The sequence below is a fragment of the Trichechus manatus genome, unplaced genomic scaffold, assembly GCF_000243295.1.
Source record: "Trichechus manatus latirostris isolate Lorelei unplaced genomic scaffold, TriManLat1.0 scaffold00007, whole genome shotgun sequence".
Taxonomy (NCBI): Eukaryota; Metazoa; Chordata; class Mammalia; order Sirenia; family Trichechidae; genus Trichechus; species Trichechus manatus.
Window position 1 is genome coordinate 23,739,044 of NW_004443943.1, and position 20,011 is coordinate 23,759,054.

A 20,011-nucleotide genomic window follows, 5' to 3' on the forward strand; every position below is an offset into this window, starting at 1 on the left:
AAAATATTAGGGCAGTTAACTGGGATGTCCCATGAAACCATGACCCTAAAGGAGTTGAAAAAACTCAATAAAATAAAACAGAAATGAAAAGATACACCTGAGTTTTTTTAAATAGTGATCGCTCTCACTCATGTAGTTCATGAAAGAATTCACTTTCAAAGGACTTCTGATTTAAAAATTTACAACTTGCTAGTTTCCTAAGGTTCTGTGATGTTTATAGTATTCATTTAACGTATTTCTTTGCTTAATGTTCTTGGGAAAAAATTGTGATGCCTTTGCTAGAAATTTCACAGCTTTGGCAAGATTAATTCTAAATATGGCAGCTACTATTTAATGTAGAAAAATAATAAATAAGCTTTAAAATAATCGAGATACAATGTTAAGGTAATAATAGACTCCATAATCTTTGAGTTGATTATCTAGGTGTGACACCTATACTGTCTTTGTGTTAAGGAATTTAAGGAAGAATTCTATTAAAAGTAAATGGAGTAGACCTATGAAAGAGATAATAAGGAAACTGGGGTTAATGGTGCTATCACTCTAACGCATGAAGCAAAAGCTCTAGGCTTCTCTACCTTTACCCCCTCTCCCATTTTTTCAGTTTATTTCTGAAATAAATATTAAGGAAAGGTCTCTTGAAAAATACAGTGACTACTCCCTACCCCACAGTCCCAGAACAAAAAACTGGTGGTGAGCTATAGGCAGATATGCTTTTAAGAATCACAGTAGATTCTAATGTGACACAATCACCTCTGGCTGTGAAACAACCAGTCTAGGTGGACCGTTCCTAAAATCATGTGATTTTTATGAATCCTAAAGGAAGCAACTCCTAGGAGATATAAATTCCAGTTCAGGCCTCTGATTTTTTTTCTGTATAGTTATGGGCCAACAACTTGTTCATTATAAATAGGAATAATAAATGCAAAGAAGAACAATGGCCTTTGAGTTAAGTAAGAGTATATCAAATCATTTTGTTATTCTTTGCCATACCATAATGCCCCCTGTCAGAATTCAGATCTGGAGGAGGGGGTATGATGAATTGTTTTCTTTTACTTTCCATTTCCTGGCTATTTTGTTGTCTGTTAGCTCTGTGTTATATGAACATTTTTGTTGTTGGTACATTTTATTTCGGTGTATTTACGTACAGTGAGGGAGGATAAGCTATAGTTTATGTATCGTTTTAAATTTTTAATTTGTTGACTGAATGCAGCTGAACAGAGATGGTTTATGCTGTTTTTCATCTTTGGTTATTGTTCTGGGAAAAAAATAAGTGAAACTGGTGAAAATTATTTAAAAACAACCACTTAAAGTCTCTGAGAATAATTGTCATAAGGGTATACAGCAAATGGAGAAACATTTACTCAAGAAAATCTACTAATTCTCAGTGAGAGCAGGAAGAATCTGTGGCATATGAGCCACTACCTGCTCCCACCCACCTCCTCCAGCTCAGTATGATGAAAGCCCCCTCATTGGGTGGGAGGGGCAGGTTGCTGGCATCTCTCATACCCTCTAGCTTCATATTACAAAAGCTGTCTTCAGGCAGGTGAGACCAAGAACACTAGGACTCCCTTTCCCACCCAGCTCCTACTCATAGAACAGAAGTCTATTCCAGGCACAGCAGACTAATGAGCCCCCTTTGCCCCAGCCCATTCATAGGGCAGAGGTTCCATGCTGGGGGGGGCAAGTCAGTTGGATCAGGTGCTAGTATTCCCACCCCATACCCTGCTCGTAGAGCAGTAGTGTCACTCTGGGAGAAGTGGGCTTCTGTCTCTGTCTCTGTCTCCAGCTCCAGTGCATTGGCACAGTGGTTCTGCCCAGGGGAGAGGTAGGTCATAAGAACAAAGAACTGTATAGCTCTCTGCAAGGGGACTGTTTGGAACAGAGTATAGGGAAATTCATGCCTAACGGTGGTATTAAACAATGGAGATCTTGGCACTGAGCAACCAAGAGGAGACTGGTAGCTCTGTGATACTAAACCCATTGCCATCGATCGATTCCAACTCATAGCGACTCTGTAGGACAGAGTAGAACTGCCCCACATGGTTTCCAAGGAGCAGCTGCTGGATTCAAACGGATGACCTTTTGGTTTGCAGCCCAGCTCTTAACCACTGTGCTACCAGGGCTCCCCATGATCGTAGCAAAAAATAAAATGGTCGACCAGCTAGAAGTTTAACAGACAGAACCAGGAAAACAGAAAGCTGAGAAGAATCTCCTGGGGTTGGATGAAACCTTAAAGAGTGGAAGCACTTTGCCCCTGCAAAGAGGCCCAACTTTTATTGGAGCAGACAACACCGTGGGGTTTTGCAAAAACAGTGGAACAATCAACTGACAATTCGTGCAGGCTAACAACTAGGTAAAGAGCCTGGTGGCACAGTGGTTAAGCCATTGGCTGCTAACTGAAAGGTTGGCTGTTCTAACTCACCCAGTGGCTCTTGGCAGTCTGCTCCTATGAAGATTGCAGTCTGGAAAACCCTATGGAGCAGTTCTGCTCTGTCACATGGGGTCACTATGAGTTGAAAATCAGTTTGACGGCACCTAACAACAGAACAACTGTGTGAATACCGATAGAAGCAGATCAGCCAGAGCCTTAGGGAAATTGGAGAAAGAAGCAATCAAAGAGACCCCAACTGAAACCACATTCATTCCTGGTCGACGGGGAGACTATGCATGCTCAAGGCTGTACCCGCTGAGAAGTAACATCATGTCTCATTAAGTAGAGAATATCAATTAAGAGTTAGAAATTATAAAAAGTACAATAGCCAAAATGAAAAATTCACTCAAGGGGCTGTACGGTAGTTTTGAGTTGGTATTAGAAAGAATCAGCAAACTTGAAGATGAATCAATAGAAATTATTCAGTCTGAAGGACAGAGAGAAAAAAGAATGAAGAAAAATGAACAGATCCTCAGAGAAATGAGGAGGAAATGCCACAAGTGGATGGCTTTAACAAAGAGAAATTTATTCTCTCACAGCCTAGTAGGCTACAAGTCCAAATTAAGGGCATCAACTCCAGGGGAAGGCTTTCTCTCTCTGTCGGCTCTAGAGGAAGGCCCTTATGATGCATCAATCTTCCCTGGTCTGGGAGCATCTCAGCACAGGAACCTCAGGTCCAAAGGACACACTCTGCTCCTGGCACTGCTTTCTTGGTGATATGAGGTCCCCCTGTCTCTCTGCTCGCTTCTCTCTTTTATATCTCAAAAGAGATTGGCTTAAGACGCTGTCTGATCTTGTGGATCTCATCAGTATAACTGCCACTACTACGTCATAGTGATACAGTTTATAACACATAGGGAAGTCGCATCAGATGGTAAAATGTTAACTGTCATACAGTACTGGAAATCATGACCTAGCCAGGTTGACAGATATTTTGGGGGGACACAGTTCAATCCATGACAAACACCATTAAGCACACCAACATATGCATAATGGTTGAACCAAAACAAGAGGAAAGGGAGGGGGCTAAAAAAGTTTCCAAGAAATAATGGCTGTAATTTCCACAATTTTATGAAAAACGTTAGTCTACACTTCTAAGAAACTCAACAAACTCCAAGTGGGATAAACAAAAAGATTCACACCCACTTACCATAGTCAAAATGTTGAAATTCGAAGACAAAGAGAAAATCTTGAAAGCAACAAGACAAAAATGACTCACCAGGTAAAAGGGAACCCCAATAAGAATAATAGCTAACCTCTCATCAAAAACAATGGAGGCCAGAAGGCAATGGGATTACATATTCAAAGTACTGAAAGAACAAAAAACTGTCAACCAAAAATATTGTATATAGGGAAACTGTCTTTCGAAAGTGAAATAGCAGCACAAAGGAAGTGACACCAAATGGTAACTGGAATCCATAGAAAGAAATGAAGAAAAATAGAAATGGTAAGTAAAGTTAATATAATAAACTTTATTAATATATACTTCTTTACTTTCTTCGCTCAGCTTTTTTAAGAGACAAACTTATATAAAGTAATAATTATAATAGTAGACTGTTGAGTTTTTAACAAATGCAGACATGTGTATAATAATCATAGCACAAAAAGGGAAGGAGGGAATAGAGCTATAAAAGAGTAGTTTACATATCTTATTGAAATTACATTAGTATAAATCTGAAGTAGATGCTGATCAGTTAAGAAGTATATTGTAAACCCTAGCAGAACTACTAAGAAAATAACTTAAAAAACTAGTTAAAAAATCATTAAAGGCATTAAAATATTACACTAGCAAATGCTCATTTAATACAAAATAAGGCAGTAAAAGAGGAACAGAAGAATAAAAAAGACATGAGACACAGAAAACAAGCAAAATGGCAGACAAATACAAACATAGTAACATAAACATAACATTTAAACAGCAGTGATTGTCAGACTGGATAAAAAAAACAAGATGCAACTATATGCTGTTTACAGGAGACACAGTTTAGATTCAGAGATAGAAAGAAGTAGGTTGAACGCACAAGGAGAGGAAAGATACATACCTTGTGAAGAGCAACTATAAGAGAGCTGGAGTGACTATACTAATATCAGATGAAATAGGCCTTAAAACAAAAAAAGTTACTAGAAATAAAGAGGGATATTTTGCAATGATAAAATGCATGAAGCAAAAGCTGACAGAATTGAAAGGAGAAAAATACAATGCAGTAATAATAGTTGGACACATTAATACCTCACTTTCAATAATGAAGAGAACAACTAGGCAGAAAATCAGCAAGGATATGGGAGACTTAAACACTGAGTCAGCTAGACCTAGCAGACACTATAGAACACACCACCCAACAAAAGCAGAATACTCATTCTTCTCAAGTGCACATGGAACATTCTTCAGGATAGATTATATGCTAGGCCATAAAAAAGTAACTTTGAAAGGATTGTAATCATACAAAGTATGGTCACTGACCAAGTGAATGAAATTAGAAATCAATAACAGGAAATTTGGGAAACTCAAGAATATGAGGAAGTTAAGCAACACATCGCTAAATAATCAATGGGACAGAAAAGAAATCACAAAGAAAAGTAGAAAATAGATTGAGATGAATTAAAAACAAAAATAACCAAAAACCCTATATCTATGTGGAACTTAGCTAATGCAGTGCTTAGAGAGTAATTTATAGCTACAAATAAAACAAAAACCAAACCTATTGCTGTCAAGTAAATTCTGACTCAGAGAGACCCTATAGGACAGTAGAACTGCCCCATATGGTTTCCAAGGCTATAAATCTTTATGGAAGCAGACTGCCACATCGTTCCGCAGAGTGGCTGGTGGGTTCAAACTGCTGACCTTTCAGTTAGCAGTTGAGTACTTACACACTGCACCACCAGGGCTCCTATAGCTGTAGATGCCTATGCTAAAAAAGAAGATTTCAAACCAGTATCCTAACTTCCACCGACTAAGACTAGGAAGAAGCGTTTGGAGATCTGCTTCCCAAAATTAGCCAATGAAAACCTCGTGGATCACAGAATATTGTCTGAGCCTTTGGCTCACTTTGGATGTGTCATCAGAAGGGACCGATTGCTAGAGGACATCATGTTTGGTAAAGTGGAGGACCAGTGAAGGTGAGGGAAATCCGCAATGAGATGGACTGACACAATGGCAAGAACGTGAACTCAAACATAGCAACAATCATGAAGATGGCACAGGACCAGCCAACATTTCATTCTGTTATATATGGGGTTGTCGTGAGTCAGAGCTGACTTGACAGCAACTAACAACGACAACAACTACCTTCTGCCTTAAGAAGCTAGGAGAAGAAGAGCAAACTAAACCCAAAGCAAGCAGAGAAAAAATAATAATAAAGATTAGAGCAGAAATAAATGAAATAGAATATAAAAATAATAGAAAAGAAATCAACAAAACCGAAAGTTTGTTCTTTGAAAAAGATCAACAAAATAGACAAACCTTTATCTAGGCTGTCCAAGAACAAAACGGCACTCAACTTACTAAAATCATGAATGACAGAAGAGAAATCACTACCCACCTTACAGAAATAAAAAAAATTATATGGGAATACTATGAACAACTATATGCCAATAGATTAGATGACTTAGATGAAATGGACAAATAACTACAAAAACACAGACTACTGAAGCTAACTTAAGAAGAAACAGGAAATCTGAATAAATTTATACCAAGTATAGAGATTGAATTAGTAATTTTAAATCTTCCCTCAGAGAAAAGCCCAAGACCAGCAATCTTCACTGGTGATTTCTACGAGGCATTTAAAAAGAATTTATACCAATTCTTCACAAACTCTGCCAAAATATAGAAGAGGAAGGAAGACTTTCCAGCTCATTCTTTGAGGCCGGTATTAATCCTGATACCAAAACCAGACAAAGACGTCACAAAAAAAAAAAAAAGAAAAGAAATAGACCAGTATCTCTTACGAATACCAACAGCAAAAGTCCTCAGCAAAATACGAGCAAACTAAATCCAGCAATATATAGAAAGTATTTTACACCATTACCAATTGGAGTTTATCACAGGAATGCAATGTTGGTTAACACTCAAAATTAACTAAAGTAATACAACATCTTAAAAGAATAAAAAACAAAAACCTCTTGATCATCTCAATTTAAAAAAAAACCAAACCTATTACTGTTGAGTTGATTCTGACTTCAAGCGACCCTATAGGACAGAGTAGAACTGCCCCATAGGGTTTCCCAGGAGCGGCTGGTAGATTCAAACTGCCAGCCTTTCGGTTAGCAGCCGTGCTCTTAACCACTGTGCCACCAGGGCTCTGAGGATCATCTCAATAGTGCAACAAAAAGCATTTGACAAAAATCCAACACCCTTTCATGATAAAGGATACCCAACAAACTAGGAATAGAAGGAAACTTCCTCAACCCGCTAAAGGGCATCTATGAAAACTCACAGCTAACAAAATCATACTTAATGGTGAAAGACTGAACTCTCCCCTTAAGATCGGGAACAAGACAAGGATGTCTGCTCTCGCCACTTCTGTTCAACATTGTAATGGAGGTTCTAGCCAGGGCAATTAGTTAATAAAAACAAACCAAAGGCATCCAGATTGCAAAACAGGAACTAAAACTACTTCTGTTTGTGGATGACATGATCTTTTATATACAAAATCCAAAGGAATCCACACATACAACTATTAGAGCTAATAGACGAATTCAGCAGGGTTTGCGAGATACAAGATCAGTATACAAAAATCAGTTTTATTTCCTAACACGGGCAGTGAACATCCTCAAAATTAAATTAAAAAGTAATTCCATTTACATCAGCACCAAAATGAATAAAATGTTTAGGAACAAATTTAATAAAAGAACTGCAACTGTAGATTACAAAACATTAAATGAAATTAAAGATCTAAAAAATAAACATCCCATGTTCATTGATTGAAAGACTGAATATTGTTAAGATGGCAGTATTTTCCCAGTCAATTTGCAGATCTAATGCAATCCATATCAAAATTCCAGCTGGCTTCTTTACAGAAATTGACAAGCAGATCCTAAAATTCATGTGAAAATTTCAAGAGACCTCATTCTAAAACAAAAAAATTGAAAGGACTCACACTTCCCAGTTTCAAAACTTAGTATAAAACTGCAGTAACCAAGATATGGTGGTACTGGCATAAGGATAGACATGTAGATCAATGGAATGGAATTGAGGTCCAGAAATAAACCCTTATACTTAGGGTCAGTTGTTTTTTTTTGCATGAGTCCCAAGACAATTCAATGAGGGAAACAATCATCTTTTCAACGAATGGTGCTGAACCACTGGATATCCACATGCAAAAGAATGAAGTTGGACCCCTTTCTTACACCAGGCACAAACATTAACTTGAAATGGACCATAGACCTAAATGTAAGTGTTAAAACCATAAAACTCTTAAAACACAAGAGTAGATCTTTATGTCCTTGGGTTAGGCAGTGGTTTCTTAGATACAACACTAAAAACAAGTAACAGAAGAAACAAATAGATAAATGGACTTCATTAAAACTTATTGTGCTGCAAACAATACCATCAGTGAGATGAGAAGACAGAATGGGAGAAAATATTTGCAAATTATATATCTGTTAATGGACTTGTATCCATAATATACCAAGAATTCTTTAAAATCAATATAAAGATAAATAACCCGATTTAAAAATGGGCAAAGGATCTGAATACACATTTCTCCAAAGAAGAGATTCAAATGACCAGTAAGCATATAAAAGATGCTCAACATCATTAGTCTTTGTTGTTGTTAGTTGCCATGAGTTGATTCCGATTCATGGGAACCCCATATGTGCAGCATAGAACTGCTGCATAGGATTTTCAAGACTCTGATCTTTCAAAAGCAGGTCCCCGAAACACTGCTGGATGGGTTTGAACTGCCCTTCTTTTGGTTAGTAGTCCGGTACTTAACCATTTGTGCCACCTGTTAGTCTTCAGGGAAATGCAAATCTAAGCCACGAGAAGGTACCACTTCTCATCTAATAGGATAGATGTAATCAAAAAGATAAAGCAAGTATTCATGAGTCTGTGAGAAGTTGGAACCCTTATACATTGCTGTTGGTGATATAAAATGGTGTAGTCTCTTTGAAAAATGGTTCTACATTTCTTCAAAATGTTAAACATAGTTACCATATAACACAACAGTTCCACTCTTATGTATATTTCCTAGAGAAATGAAAATATGCACCCACAGAAAAATTTGTACTCAGTTAATAACAGCAATATTCACAATAGCCAAAAATCGGAAATAATCCAGATGTCCATCAACTGATGAATGGATAAACAAAATGTGGTATATCCACACAATGGAATATTATTTAGCAGTTAAAAAGGAAGTAAATACTGATAATGTGGTACAATATGAATGAACCTTGAAAACATCATACTAAACAGAAAAAGTCAGTCACAAAAACATATTGTACGATTCCCTTTATATGTAATATCCAGAATAGGGAAGTCTATAGCCACAGAAAGTAGTTGAGTGGTTGCCTATGGTTAAGGTGGGTCAAGGAATGAGGATTAAGTGTTAATGGATACAGAGTTTCCTTTTGAGGTATGAAAATTATCTCAATTTAGATTGTAGTGGTCGTCCCACAGCTCTGTGAATATACTAAAAACTGTAGAGTCTTTACATCTTAAGTTGTAAGTGAGCTCTTGATAAATTGTAATAGGAACCAATATGTTTGAATGCTCAAGGAAAGTTTCCCTTGGGAATTATAGTCTAATTAGAGTTTACCTGTGATTTATATAGTTGAATTACATATTATGTGAATTCTATGTCAATGATGCTGTTTTTAAAAACAACAAATAGATATGACCATAATTGATATGAACCAACTAAAAGTGGTTCTGTGTATTTCAGAGCCCAGGTTGTTATAGTTGGTAATTGTTTGATTCAAGAAAAAATATGTAGTAACTGCCTACTGAATGCTAGTGTAGTTGCTCTGGGTTAGAAGGTGGCCTGAATGGTAAATTAAGCCAAGGTTAAGTATAGATATTTTGTTCACAAACGTCCGATTTGAACTGACTGTGAATGTAGGAATAATTAAGTACAGTTTATGCCACATAACATACAATTTTAAAAAATCAATGAAATGACACCAAAGTATAATACAGTTGAGGATTTTATTGGACTGTTTAATTAATGCTTATTATTTTATTTATGACTCATTTTTTAAATTATTTTTGTAATAGTTTCTTTAGTCTATAAAAGAGAGTTGGCAAGTACAACTACAGTAAAGGTTGTTGCAGGGGTAATTATTTGTAACACTAAAAATACTTTGCCTAAAAACTTTTTTAAACAAATTATGTGGCTAACTTAATGTGTCATTTATAGACATGTTAATGATGATTGTTTTAGTTTGAGTATTCAAGAGAGTTCTCCATCTTAAACTATTTGTTTATAATATAATTGATAATAAGTCTGTCTTTGCAAAATATATAATTTGTGCTGTTGAGAAGAAAATAACAAGAGTTTGGGTTGGTTGCAAGTATCACTGAGTATTTTTAAAATCTTTGAGAAAATCATTTGTGGATTATAACCTGCCTTTTAGTGTCTTGTTTACTTCTTTTTCATTGTGCTGATGTATGCTCCCATTTTCTTATTTAAAGCACTTTTAATTTTTCCATGATGGAAGTAAATGCATGTGTTGCTACACTGCCGTGATTTTAAGTAAATTATATGCGTTGGAACTTAACCCCTAAAAGATGCACTTTGTTTTACTTTTTACTCTTAATCTGTGTTGTTAGTCTCCTGATTTTCTTTCGCTGCAGGAGTAGAAGTGGAAAGCATTATGACTTAGTCCGCTTCTCCTGCAGTCAGGGAGCAGATGATGGGAGTCTCTGGGATAGTCTAGTGTAGCATCTTGAAACTTCTTGATCAGGACTCACATTTCATCTTGAAACATGTGCAAGCATACATACATGTGTATATATAACTGTAACAAAAAATATTGAAGTATTTACCTTTACCACATACAAGGCACTTCATTTTTAATTTTATTTTTTCTAATGCTAGTTTTGATCTATGACTCAGTTGCACAACGAACTAAGAGTTTGAGAGCCACAGTTTTCAAAACAGTAACCTAGAGATAGAATTATAAATTCAAATATATTCTTTTGAGTTTTCCTTCCTAATGGCCTTTTAAAATTGTTTGTATTTTATGTCTGAAAAAAAAAAAAAACAGATTTCATACTAGGAGAACAAATATGATCCTACAGTCAAATGAAGTTTGGGATTTAAAGTTTCTTTTATTATTGAAAACAATCTAAGTTGTAAGTGAGCTGTTGATAAATTGTAATAGGAACCAGTATGTTTGAATGCTCAAGGAAAGTTTCCCTTGGGAATTATAGTCTAATTAGAGTTTACCTGTGGTTTAAAATAATAATAATAATAAACATAAATTAAAAACCATCTAAAGTATATGTTTATATTCATTTTGTTTTTATACTTTTGTGGAGTTACACTTTATCCTGATTTGAAGTTATAAAATAGTTAAATTGTGTTAAACTAGTTTGTTTTAACTGTCATTAAAGTTTGTCTTTGATGATGCCTCTTTGCTTTTGATATTGAATGGGGAAACATTTTTGTGCAAATATTTTACCAAATATTTTTGCAGGGACACTTAGTCGATCTGGATGAACCAGCTTCGGGAGCTGGGCAAGAAGCTCTGCTTAAACAAGAGCAAGCAAAAATCATTCGATTCGAGAGACAAGCAGAAGAGTTCCTCAATGCAGTCTTTTATAGAAAAGGTTGGTTTCAGTGAAGAATAACATTTAGCATCTGCTTGTCTTATATTAATCTCCGTAATTTGAATGTCATTTTTACAAAAGAGTCTTAAAAATATCTTTTTTTTTTTGATGATTCACTTTATATTTCTCTGTATTTCTTTGATCAAATTAAATTTGGGATAGAGTAAGGCAAGCTCCCCCCTCCCTTTTTTTTTTTTTTTGCTCTGAAGTGATGGTGCCATGTAAGTTTTCATTAAATAGTTCAGAAAATTGATATGAAAATTGTAAGGTTTTAGCATTTCTGTATTTTCTTAGATAATTTTTTAAATATATACAGTTACTGTTAAGTTGCTGATAACTGTAAAACTAGCTGTGTAAAATTTTAGTAATTACCCAGTGGAGTTTCATTTGGAGACAAAATATAAATTTATATCTTGAAATTAGATTTACAGGCATTTTTTATCCTTGATACATTGTTGCTTCACTTAATCTTTTTAATTATTAAAATTAGAGAAATAATCTCATTATTATATAGTATATCTTATCCCCCTATGTTTGAGGTGACATTTAATAATTTGACCTCTTGCATTTTTCAATTTATCTTTCTTCCTGAACCTTTTGTAGACTTGCTTTACATTTCTTTTATAGCATAAATAGTAAAGTTCTTCACTCACAAGTGTTGAGGTTTAGAAAGTCTTCATTGAGACATTTTGTTCTTTTCCCTTACCCACACAGCATAATTTCCAAAAACCAAGAAGACCTTTCCTTCTCATGATCCGTTCTAGTGAGAGTCTTTACTTTAAAGAAATACTTTTTAAATGGGTTTGTATTCCTGAGGTACACTTTTCCTCTAGTTCCAACATAGAGGTTACTATGATACATTCTCAAAAAGTTTCTAGCAGACTAAAAGATTCCGCTTCCTTTAATATTTCTTCATGTATTCAGGTTCAGTATGAGGTGAAGTGTCATATAAAATTAAGCAGTGCAGAGATTTTTTTTCCAGTGGACATATAATTTCTTCCTATAGATCCTTAGGCAAAATTAAATCTTCTAGTACAGTCGCACTTCTCTCTTTTTTTTAAATACCCAGTAACACTCTCTGACCCTAAAGTTCTCAGCCTAGGCACTCATGCTCAGTTTATCATTCCCATAAAGCTTCCTGAATTTTAAAATTATATCCAGAACACTTACTTTCTTGGTTAGTTTTATGAATACTATATGTGATTGTTTTATTAAAACAATTCACATTTAAAGTATAAATGACTGATGGATCAATTCTATCAGTTCATTAACCAACTAAAATATCTTTACAGCTGTTCTCCTTTAGGATGTGTATTAAGTCATGGGTCTGATGATGTGTTGCTATATAGCAAGCTTCATTATCTGAAAAGAACTCCTCTCCCTGCATTACACAGAGGAACCACTTTTCATCGTCTCTTTTCTTAGAGGGAATTAACAAGGTCAGTCATACACCAGATTCCACAGAGAAATTGTGTCCCACTTCTCTACTAGTGCCCATTACTTTGTCATGGAGGAATAAGTTACATTGACATTTTTATACGTTTTCTTATTTAGAAATTAAACTTTTGAGCACATAACCTTTAGGGGAGGAGTTTTTACCTTGGAATTGGTCTCAGGATAGACTTCAAGAGGATGAGAATCCTCTGAAATTGTTAAGTATGTATATTTGTCTATAAACTGGCATCTGATGCTTGGAAAAAGAATTGTTGTTTTGGAATTGAAAGTTATATACTAATATTGCTGTTTTTAGATACTTTATTAATCTTCTTGGAAATGTCTCAAAGGTGGCCATTAGTAACCTTCAGATTTATACCAAAAGTTCAGTATCCAGGGCTCTGACAGGCAGTTTAGTCTGAAGAAGATATTTTGTCTTCAAAAAATGATTCAAATGCTTAAATTATTGCTTTGTTTCCAAGTATTGTAGATTGTATATTTTAATTAAATAAGTATACAGAGGTTATGTAGCAAGGTAGAAACATAAATAAAAATAAAAGTAGACTTTTGTGGTATACACTATATGGTAAATTCCAATTTGAAAATGCTCTATACCTTCTACAACTGTTACAATCACATTTTTTCCAGCTTTCTTTGTAACATCGGTTTGAAAATTTGACAATCTTCTTAATGTTAAATTTGTATTTTAAAATATACAGTAGCTATGATGTAGTATTTAAATGTTTTACTGTAGTTGTAATTTTTGTCTGATTTGTGGCTTTTATTTCACTCAGTTATGTGTGTTCCTCTAGTCATAGATGTGTTTATAGATATTGTATTTTAAGTAAGTGAAAGAACAAACTGTTCAAGAAACTTTCAGAAGACGTAGAAATTCAAGTGGCAGAGGTGTCATCTGATTCATAAACATTGAGTATATGTTGTTTCATGATTGTTTTAGTCATTCAACAAAGAGGCAAAATATGCTGCAGGCATGAAAAACTCAAAGTTAGCAATCTATGATCTTTATCCTAAAAATCGTTTTTAAAGCTCTTGAATTATATTTATTAATCTAGTTTAACACAGAAACACCTCATAAATAATTTCATTTTGCTTCCTATTTGGCACTTTCCTTTTCCTTTATTATATATTCTCCAGTTTTACAGGGGAAAAAAAGATACACTAATATGTTAAAACTTCCAGTTATATACAATCTTACGTATGCTTATATACAAACTTCCTTTTGGAGTATTGTATGCTGTTTAGAAAAAAAAGGTTCTTAACTGGAAAGTTAAATGAATATTGATCAGAAAATCCAGTGAGTAGACATTTGATAAAGCAGTGTATAGCTAGAATGTTTATTAAAACATTTAAAGAACCATTGCCAGTGATTGTAGGAACTTCCAAATTTTACCTAATTGAGTACCTTTATTCTTACACCCTCTAGAATGATCATAGTCTCTGTTTATAGGAGAGGACGTTTAGAGGGATAAATACTTCTTAATAGAACAGAAATGACTTTCTTGGTAGAGCAAGCATTGTTAAACTTCTTTGAATTAAGTAAATATTCTGACTTCATGGATATTTTCTGGTATTGAATATTACCCTTCAGGAAAAAAAAATTGTTCTTAGGTGTCCTGTGAGGTTTTGATCATGTTGTTTTTGTTTGTTTTTTGTGGAGATTGTGGGTTTTAATAGTAATAAGAGTCAGTCTTTCTTTAAATTTATAAATCAACTTAAGTTCCTTACAGCTCCAGAATACTGTGGGTTAAGTAATTTGCCTTTTATACTTAATCTTTAAAAAACCAAGGAAACCAAGATTTTCTGGTAAAGATGTGACAGTCTGCTTCCGTAAAGATTACAGCCTTGGAAACCCTGTGAGGCAGTTCTTCTCTGTCCTGTAGGGTCACTATGAGTTGGAATCAACTTGACAGCAATGGATAATGGTTGATTGGCATGTCTCCCACAAACATCTTGAGAAGTGTGGTGGGGCGTAAAGGTTGCAGGTGGAACTTTAAGATCAGGAGACAAGTTCTAACCAAAGGTCTACAGCTAACCATCTGTACAAACTTGAACGGGTCACTTACTCTTTAGATCACATTTCCCTCATTTATTTAAAAAAAAAAATAATGATGATAGATTTGATTCATCCATTTATTACCCATCTAATATGAATGCATACTGTACACAAGGCAAGATTAGGTGCTGAATATACACAGGAAACAAACACAGTCTCAGCTCTTGGGAAGCTTAGTCTGCCTGATAAACTGTTATAGTGTGGGAATGGTGGAGTTGTGGTGTTAATAATATTTTTATTTATACAAAACATTTTCCCTTTGATTTTATCCTATATGACTTTCAAGATCCCTTTCGGTGTTAAAAGTTGTGAGTCAGTGAATTTATATGGCCTTTATTTTAATACTAGGAGGAGATGACTTGAGGAAAAATCTAGGGGAAACCTGATGTGATCTGTAGGTGGTAAACAGGAGAGTAATTATTTCATAAGAGAAAGGTTTTGGGATTTCTGTATCAGGTAAGTGATTCTTGTGCATAAGATACACTATTTGTTATCCCTTTATAATTTCATAATCCTGGGAGAAAATGTTTAGAAATATTTTAATGAAAATTTTATTTTAAAAAATCTGCAACTCACAAGCTTAGAAATTAAAAATATAATTCAAAGAGGGAATACTATTTTTAGGATATTTTATTTTAAGAAAGAAATAAAATGAAATTTTATGTTTGATTGAAAGCTGTCTTTTTTTTTAGTACATTGTCCCACTTTAAAAGTAAATAAATCTTTGTTTACAGACAGTCCCTGGGTCTCCGACCCCAATATTCCCCTAGTGGCCCGTGAGATCATGCAGCGAATGATCCAACAATTTGCTGCTGAATATACCTCAAAAAATAGCTCTACTCAGGACCCCAGCCAGCCCAATAGCACAAAGAACCAAAGCCTGCCGAAAGCATCTCCAGTCACCACTTCTCCCACGGCTGCAACTACTCAGAACCCTGTGCTCAGCAAACTTCTCATGGCTGACCAAGACTCACCTCTGGACCTTACTGTCAGAAAGTCTCAGTCAGAACCTAGCGAACAAGGTATGGTTTGATGTCAAGGTCTCCTCTATCCAATCAGAATACTTTAATTTGGGGAGAAAAAAATTATAGACAAGTAGGGCAGCAGCAGCAATAATAAGATGAAAACTAATGTGATTCTTAAATTATTCCTGACTATGCAATAATGGAGAAGCACAGATAAAGTGGTTACCTTACCCATCAGCACTTAGTAGTAATGACTGATGTACCACCCAGGAAAGTTAGGCGGTTATAGTTGTTACTGAATTTTAAGTTATTTGATACTTATGTAAGCATAGCCTTTCCAAAACATTGTCATATCCATTGTTTTATTTGAACCCTGATAAAAAATTAAGTTTTCCCCTTAACAATCCTTGGTCTAAGATTAGCACCTGTCTGAGAAATAAGCTTGACTTTACTTGTTAGATAGAAGTTATACTCTGCAATTAAGATCATAAGGCAAAAATATGTATTATTTTCATTTTTTAAAAAGAAACTTACTAGAGTCAGAAATCTTGAAATGAGAAGACGACAGTGGAACACATTTTAGACTGAGAAGTTAAGTTTGAGGAGTTTGACTAGTAATTTTGGAATTAAGTAAATCTCAAGTTTATTCACTATTTTATAAATATAGAAACATAATATACACACACGGGCACAGTATTATGAAGTAGCCTTAGAGTATATCCAAAAGAAAATTTGTTGGTGAGGATCCTAATTAAGTTTGAATAGGTTAGCAAATGTTTCTTGAGTTTCTGAAACATTTATTCTCTTACATAGATTAAATATTCCTGTTGCTTTGTGATCTTGTTTTAGCTTTAATTTCACAAAGATGAATTGAGCATTTCAGCACAGCTGTTGTTTTGAACCATCACACATTGTAAATTGGTGATATCTGTACTGGTTAGGTTTTATTGTAGAAATTTCATAAGCGTATGCAGAAAGGCTATGGGATGTGTGGATTTATTGGTGAAAAATAGGTGTATTTTGGAAAATAAATAAATTTAATTTTTAAAAGAACTTTCAAAGACTTTGTTTTGCTTAACCTAAGTAATTTATGAAGGGCTTACATTTAATGGACTGACTTGAGCTGCTTACTAAAGAATATATTCTTTGAGTAGTTTTCCTTTGCTTTTTTCCTGTCTCTGTGTCATAAACAGCAATCAGAATCTCTTAAATTCTGAGAGATTTCCTAACAGGAGATCTCCTAGTTGTCCAGTGTTGATCTCCTAGTTGTCTAGTGTTCATGTTGATCAGTGTACCTTTGGTTACCATATTTGCAAAGTTGTGTCTTTTCTGTTTCGTTGGGGTTTTTCCCCTCCACATACTGATAGTTATTCATTAAAAATCTTGTTGCTCTAAATATTATAATAAAATCTTCAGGTTTACAATAGGTGAATGACAGCAGAGAGGCTATATGTAAAGGCTATTTTTATTAATAATTGAGGATAACATAGGAAGAGGCCACTTAGGCTAACTTAACTTTCTATTCACTGGTGCTATAATTAAGAAATATGTTTATTGAGAGCATGCTCTCACCAAAAGAAATTTTAACTAGATGATAATATTATAGTGAATAGACTACAAATGAAACAGAATTTTTTAAACTACATTTTCTTTAATGAATTTTAGTGTGTTTTCAACTTTAATCACAATATTTATTGATAGACTTAAAATATGCCGCCTATTGGATTAGACAGACTTAAAAATCTTTAAATAATGCTATCTTTGAGTGAAAAACTTCTAAGCTGTGCATTTGTGCATTAGGTGTCTAATTGGGTTAGGATATATGATTCCATAAAATATGCAATTATATTTTCAGAAATATTAATGACTCTAAGGGATAGAACTTAGATCTGTGTGAATGCGGGCTTGTTTGTTTGTATACAAACTCAGAGCATATATATTTCTGACCGCCTGAAATAGGGAGTTACGATGTCCTCAGACACAAGTTATGAGTAGGTTCTATACTCAGGCAATTTTTAGCATAACTAGATAGCAGAACCTCTCTGCTAGCCATCTGAAAATTAGATGCATTACATATTATTTTGTTCTGTTAATTTTGGAAAGAATGGCAGCTTTAAAAGTCCAGACTATGAGATTTCTAGATGTGTCTGTAAGGGAAAAAAAAAGTCTTTGAGGGGGAAAAATATCTTCTAATTTTATGTATTAGTAACGTAAATTTGTGATTTGGTCTAACTTCAATAAAAAACCGTTATGCCTCCATGCAGTTATCAATATCAAGACTGTTTCATTCTTCTTTCTTTCCCTACCAATTTGTAATAACTTATTTATGGAAAACTGCCTTTGAAAATTTCTCAAGTGAATTTTCAATCTTTGCAGATTTCTTCAAAAGATTGACTCCAAATGTATAATTTTTTTTTGCAGATATGTCCAAAGAGGAATTAGGACCCACCCAAATTATAAATAGTTAACAACTGTATTATACAGTATACAGATGTAATTTAATCAAAATCCAACTTTTATGTACTTTTAGTGGTTTTGGTTTTATCGTTTGTATGGCATTATGTGGGATATTAAAAACTCATATACTTTGATCAAGTTAAATTTAGAAAGTGAAGCCTAGTAGTTCTCGTGTAGAACCTCATGAAGTGTAAGTTGGTGTTTCTAATACCTCACTGTGTCTTAACATCTGCTATGACCTGCTTTACCTTTTCTTTTTGCCCAATTAATAAAATATTTAATTCTTGGTTATATTAGACATAACATGCTTTGCTAGATTTATATAACTTCAGGAGGAAAAATTGTACTGATTTTATTACGTGAATTGATTTAATAACTCAAATATATATGTGACTAGTATACCTGTTCAGTTGACTAGACCTACTGCTTTTTTCAATTTTAGCCTACACAATTCACATTTGCTCCTAGTTTTTAATATCCTCAGGTGTTCCTTTGTGTCTCTACAGACGGCGTACTTGATCTATCCACTAAGAAAAGTCCATGTGCTGGCAGCACTTCCCTGAGCCATTCTCCAGGCTGCTCCAGTACTCAAGGGAACGGGTAAGGGAAAATATTTGTAGCCTTCCATAATTTTATATAGATAATTTATCAAAGATTGATGCCAGTCTCCCTTGTATGTTTTAATAATTAACCCTTCAAAGTAATAGTCTCATAGGTGGGACTTTTGTAAAATGACTTTTAGTATATCTATCAAGTAAAAAGTATAATCTGTGCAATCTAAAATTGGCTAGTGTAGATCAGTTTTCTCAGTTTAGTACAAATAGTAAATAATCATGAATATGGCAAGACTATGTCTTTGGACTTTTTGTTTCTGAGTGTTTTGGAGTGTGAAACCCTAGCTAAATAATTCCAAAGTGAAGATGTAAAGGCAGTATTGTGTGTGCTGAAGTTTTAGAATGAAAAGTGGACTCAAGCATTTAACTTGGTATCTCTCTCGTGGTGTGTGTGTGTGTTTTTGGTTTGGTTTTGTTTGTTGATTTGAACTGCAATTTTAACTTTGTATTGCAGTTCAGAAAATGTAATTACTTGTTTTTTTGTTTGTTTTCTAATAGGTAAGACTGGTTGTAGATGTTGATAGATAGCTATTTTATGCTGCCAGGACATTATTACATGCTCAGTTTTGGTAACTCATAGCAGACTTAAGTGAATTCCCCAACCACCTAATTACACAGTGTTAGAATTGTCTAATCCTCCCTATATGTGTACATTGTAACCATTTAGAAAAGTCAGGTATTGAAGATACTTTAGAAGCCATATTGAGAAGACATTTCCATATAACTGTGTTGTGATCAAAAATCAACTTCATCTAGATACGAAAAATAACTTCAGTAGGCCTGAATTAGTTAATACTTAGATTTATTTAACTTTAGAATATAAACTTGGGGAATTATTTAGACATTAAAGTAACAAGTAGACACTAAATGGACTAACTTTTTCCAACTTAATTACCTTGTAACTGAGGGATTCCTTTACTGACTTCTAAAATACTCCCTTTTTCTCTAAAATTTCATCATTTTTCTTTTCCTCCCCTCCTTTTTTCATCTAAAAATAACTATTAATTTAATCTGTTTTGCATAGTTTACTAATCTTTTTTCTTAAACCTTTCTTTTCACTATAGTTTATAGTATGTATAAGTCAGCATGGTCCCAAATCATTGAGTTCCATTCATATATATACATATAAATTTATATACATGTAAATCTTAAGTTGTATAATTAAGGTCATATGCAGGAGAAACCTAAATGTTGTTTGTATAAATGACTCTCTTGCTTACAATTCACTTTAAACTGGGCCACAAGGTCCTTGTATTATATGGT

General features: G+C 34.3%; 1 protein-coding gene across 15 annotated transcripts in view; it reads left to right on the forward strand.

The window, feature by feature from the left end:
* LCOR (ligand dependent nuclear receptor corepressor) overlaps positions 1-20,011 on the forward strand; it is a 140,863-nt gene that overhangs the window by 92,434 nt on the left and 28,418 nt on the right. For 7 of the 15 annotated variants that reach the window (XM_004369975.3, XM_023740443.1, XM_023740408.1 and 4 more), the window contains 3 exons: positions 11,072-11,204; positions 15,447-15,734; positions 18,641-18,734. The exons of 1 other annotated variant lie outside the window; for it this stretch is intronic. In XM_004369975.3, coding sequence (XP_004370032.1) covers positions 15,497-15,734; positions 18,641-18,734 — 332 coding nt within the window. In that variant the 5' untranslated portion in view covers positions 11,072-11,204; positions 15,447-15,496. Of the gene's footprint in view, positions 1-7,675; positions 7,821-11,071; positions 11,205-11,413; positions 15,169-15,446; positions 15,735-18,640; positions 18,735-20,011 lie in introns of those variants that run through there. 7 more of the 15 variants (XM_023740411.1, XM_023740416.1, XM_023740425.1 and 4 more) reach the window with 4 other exon arrangements.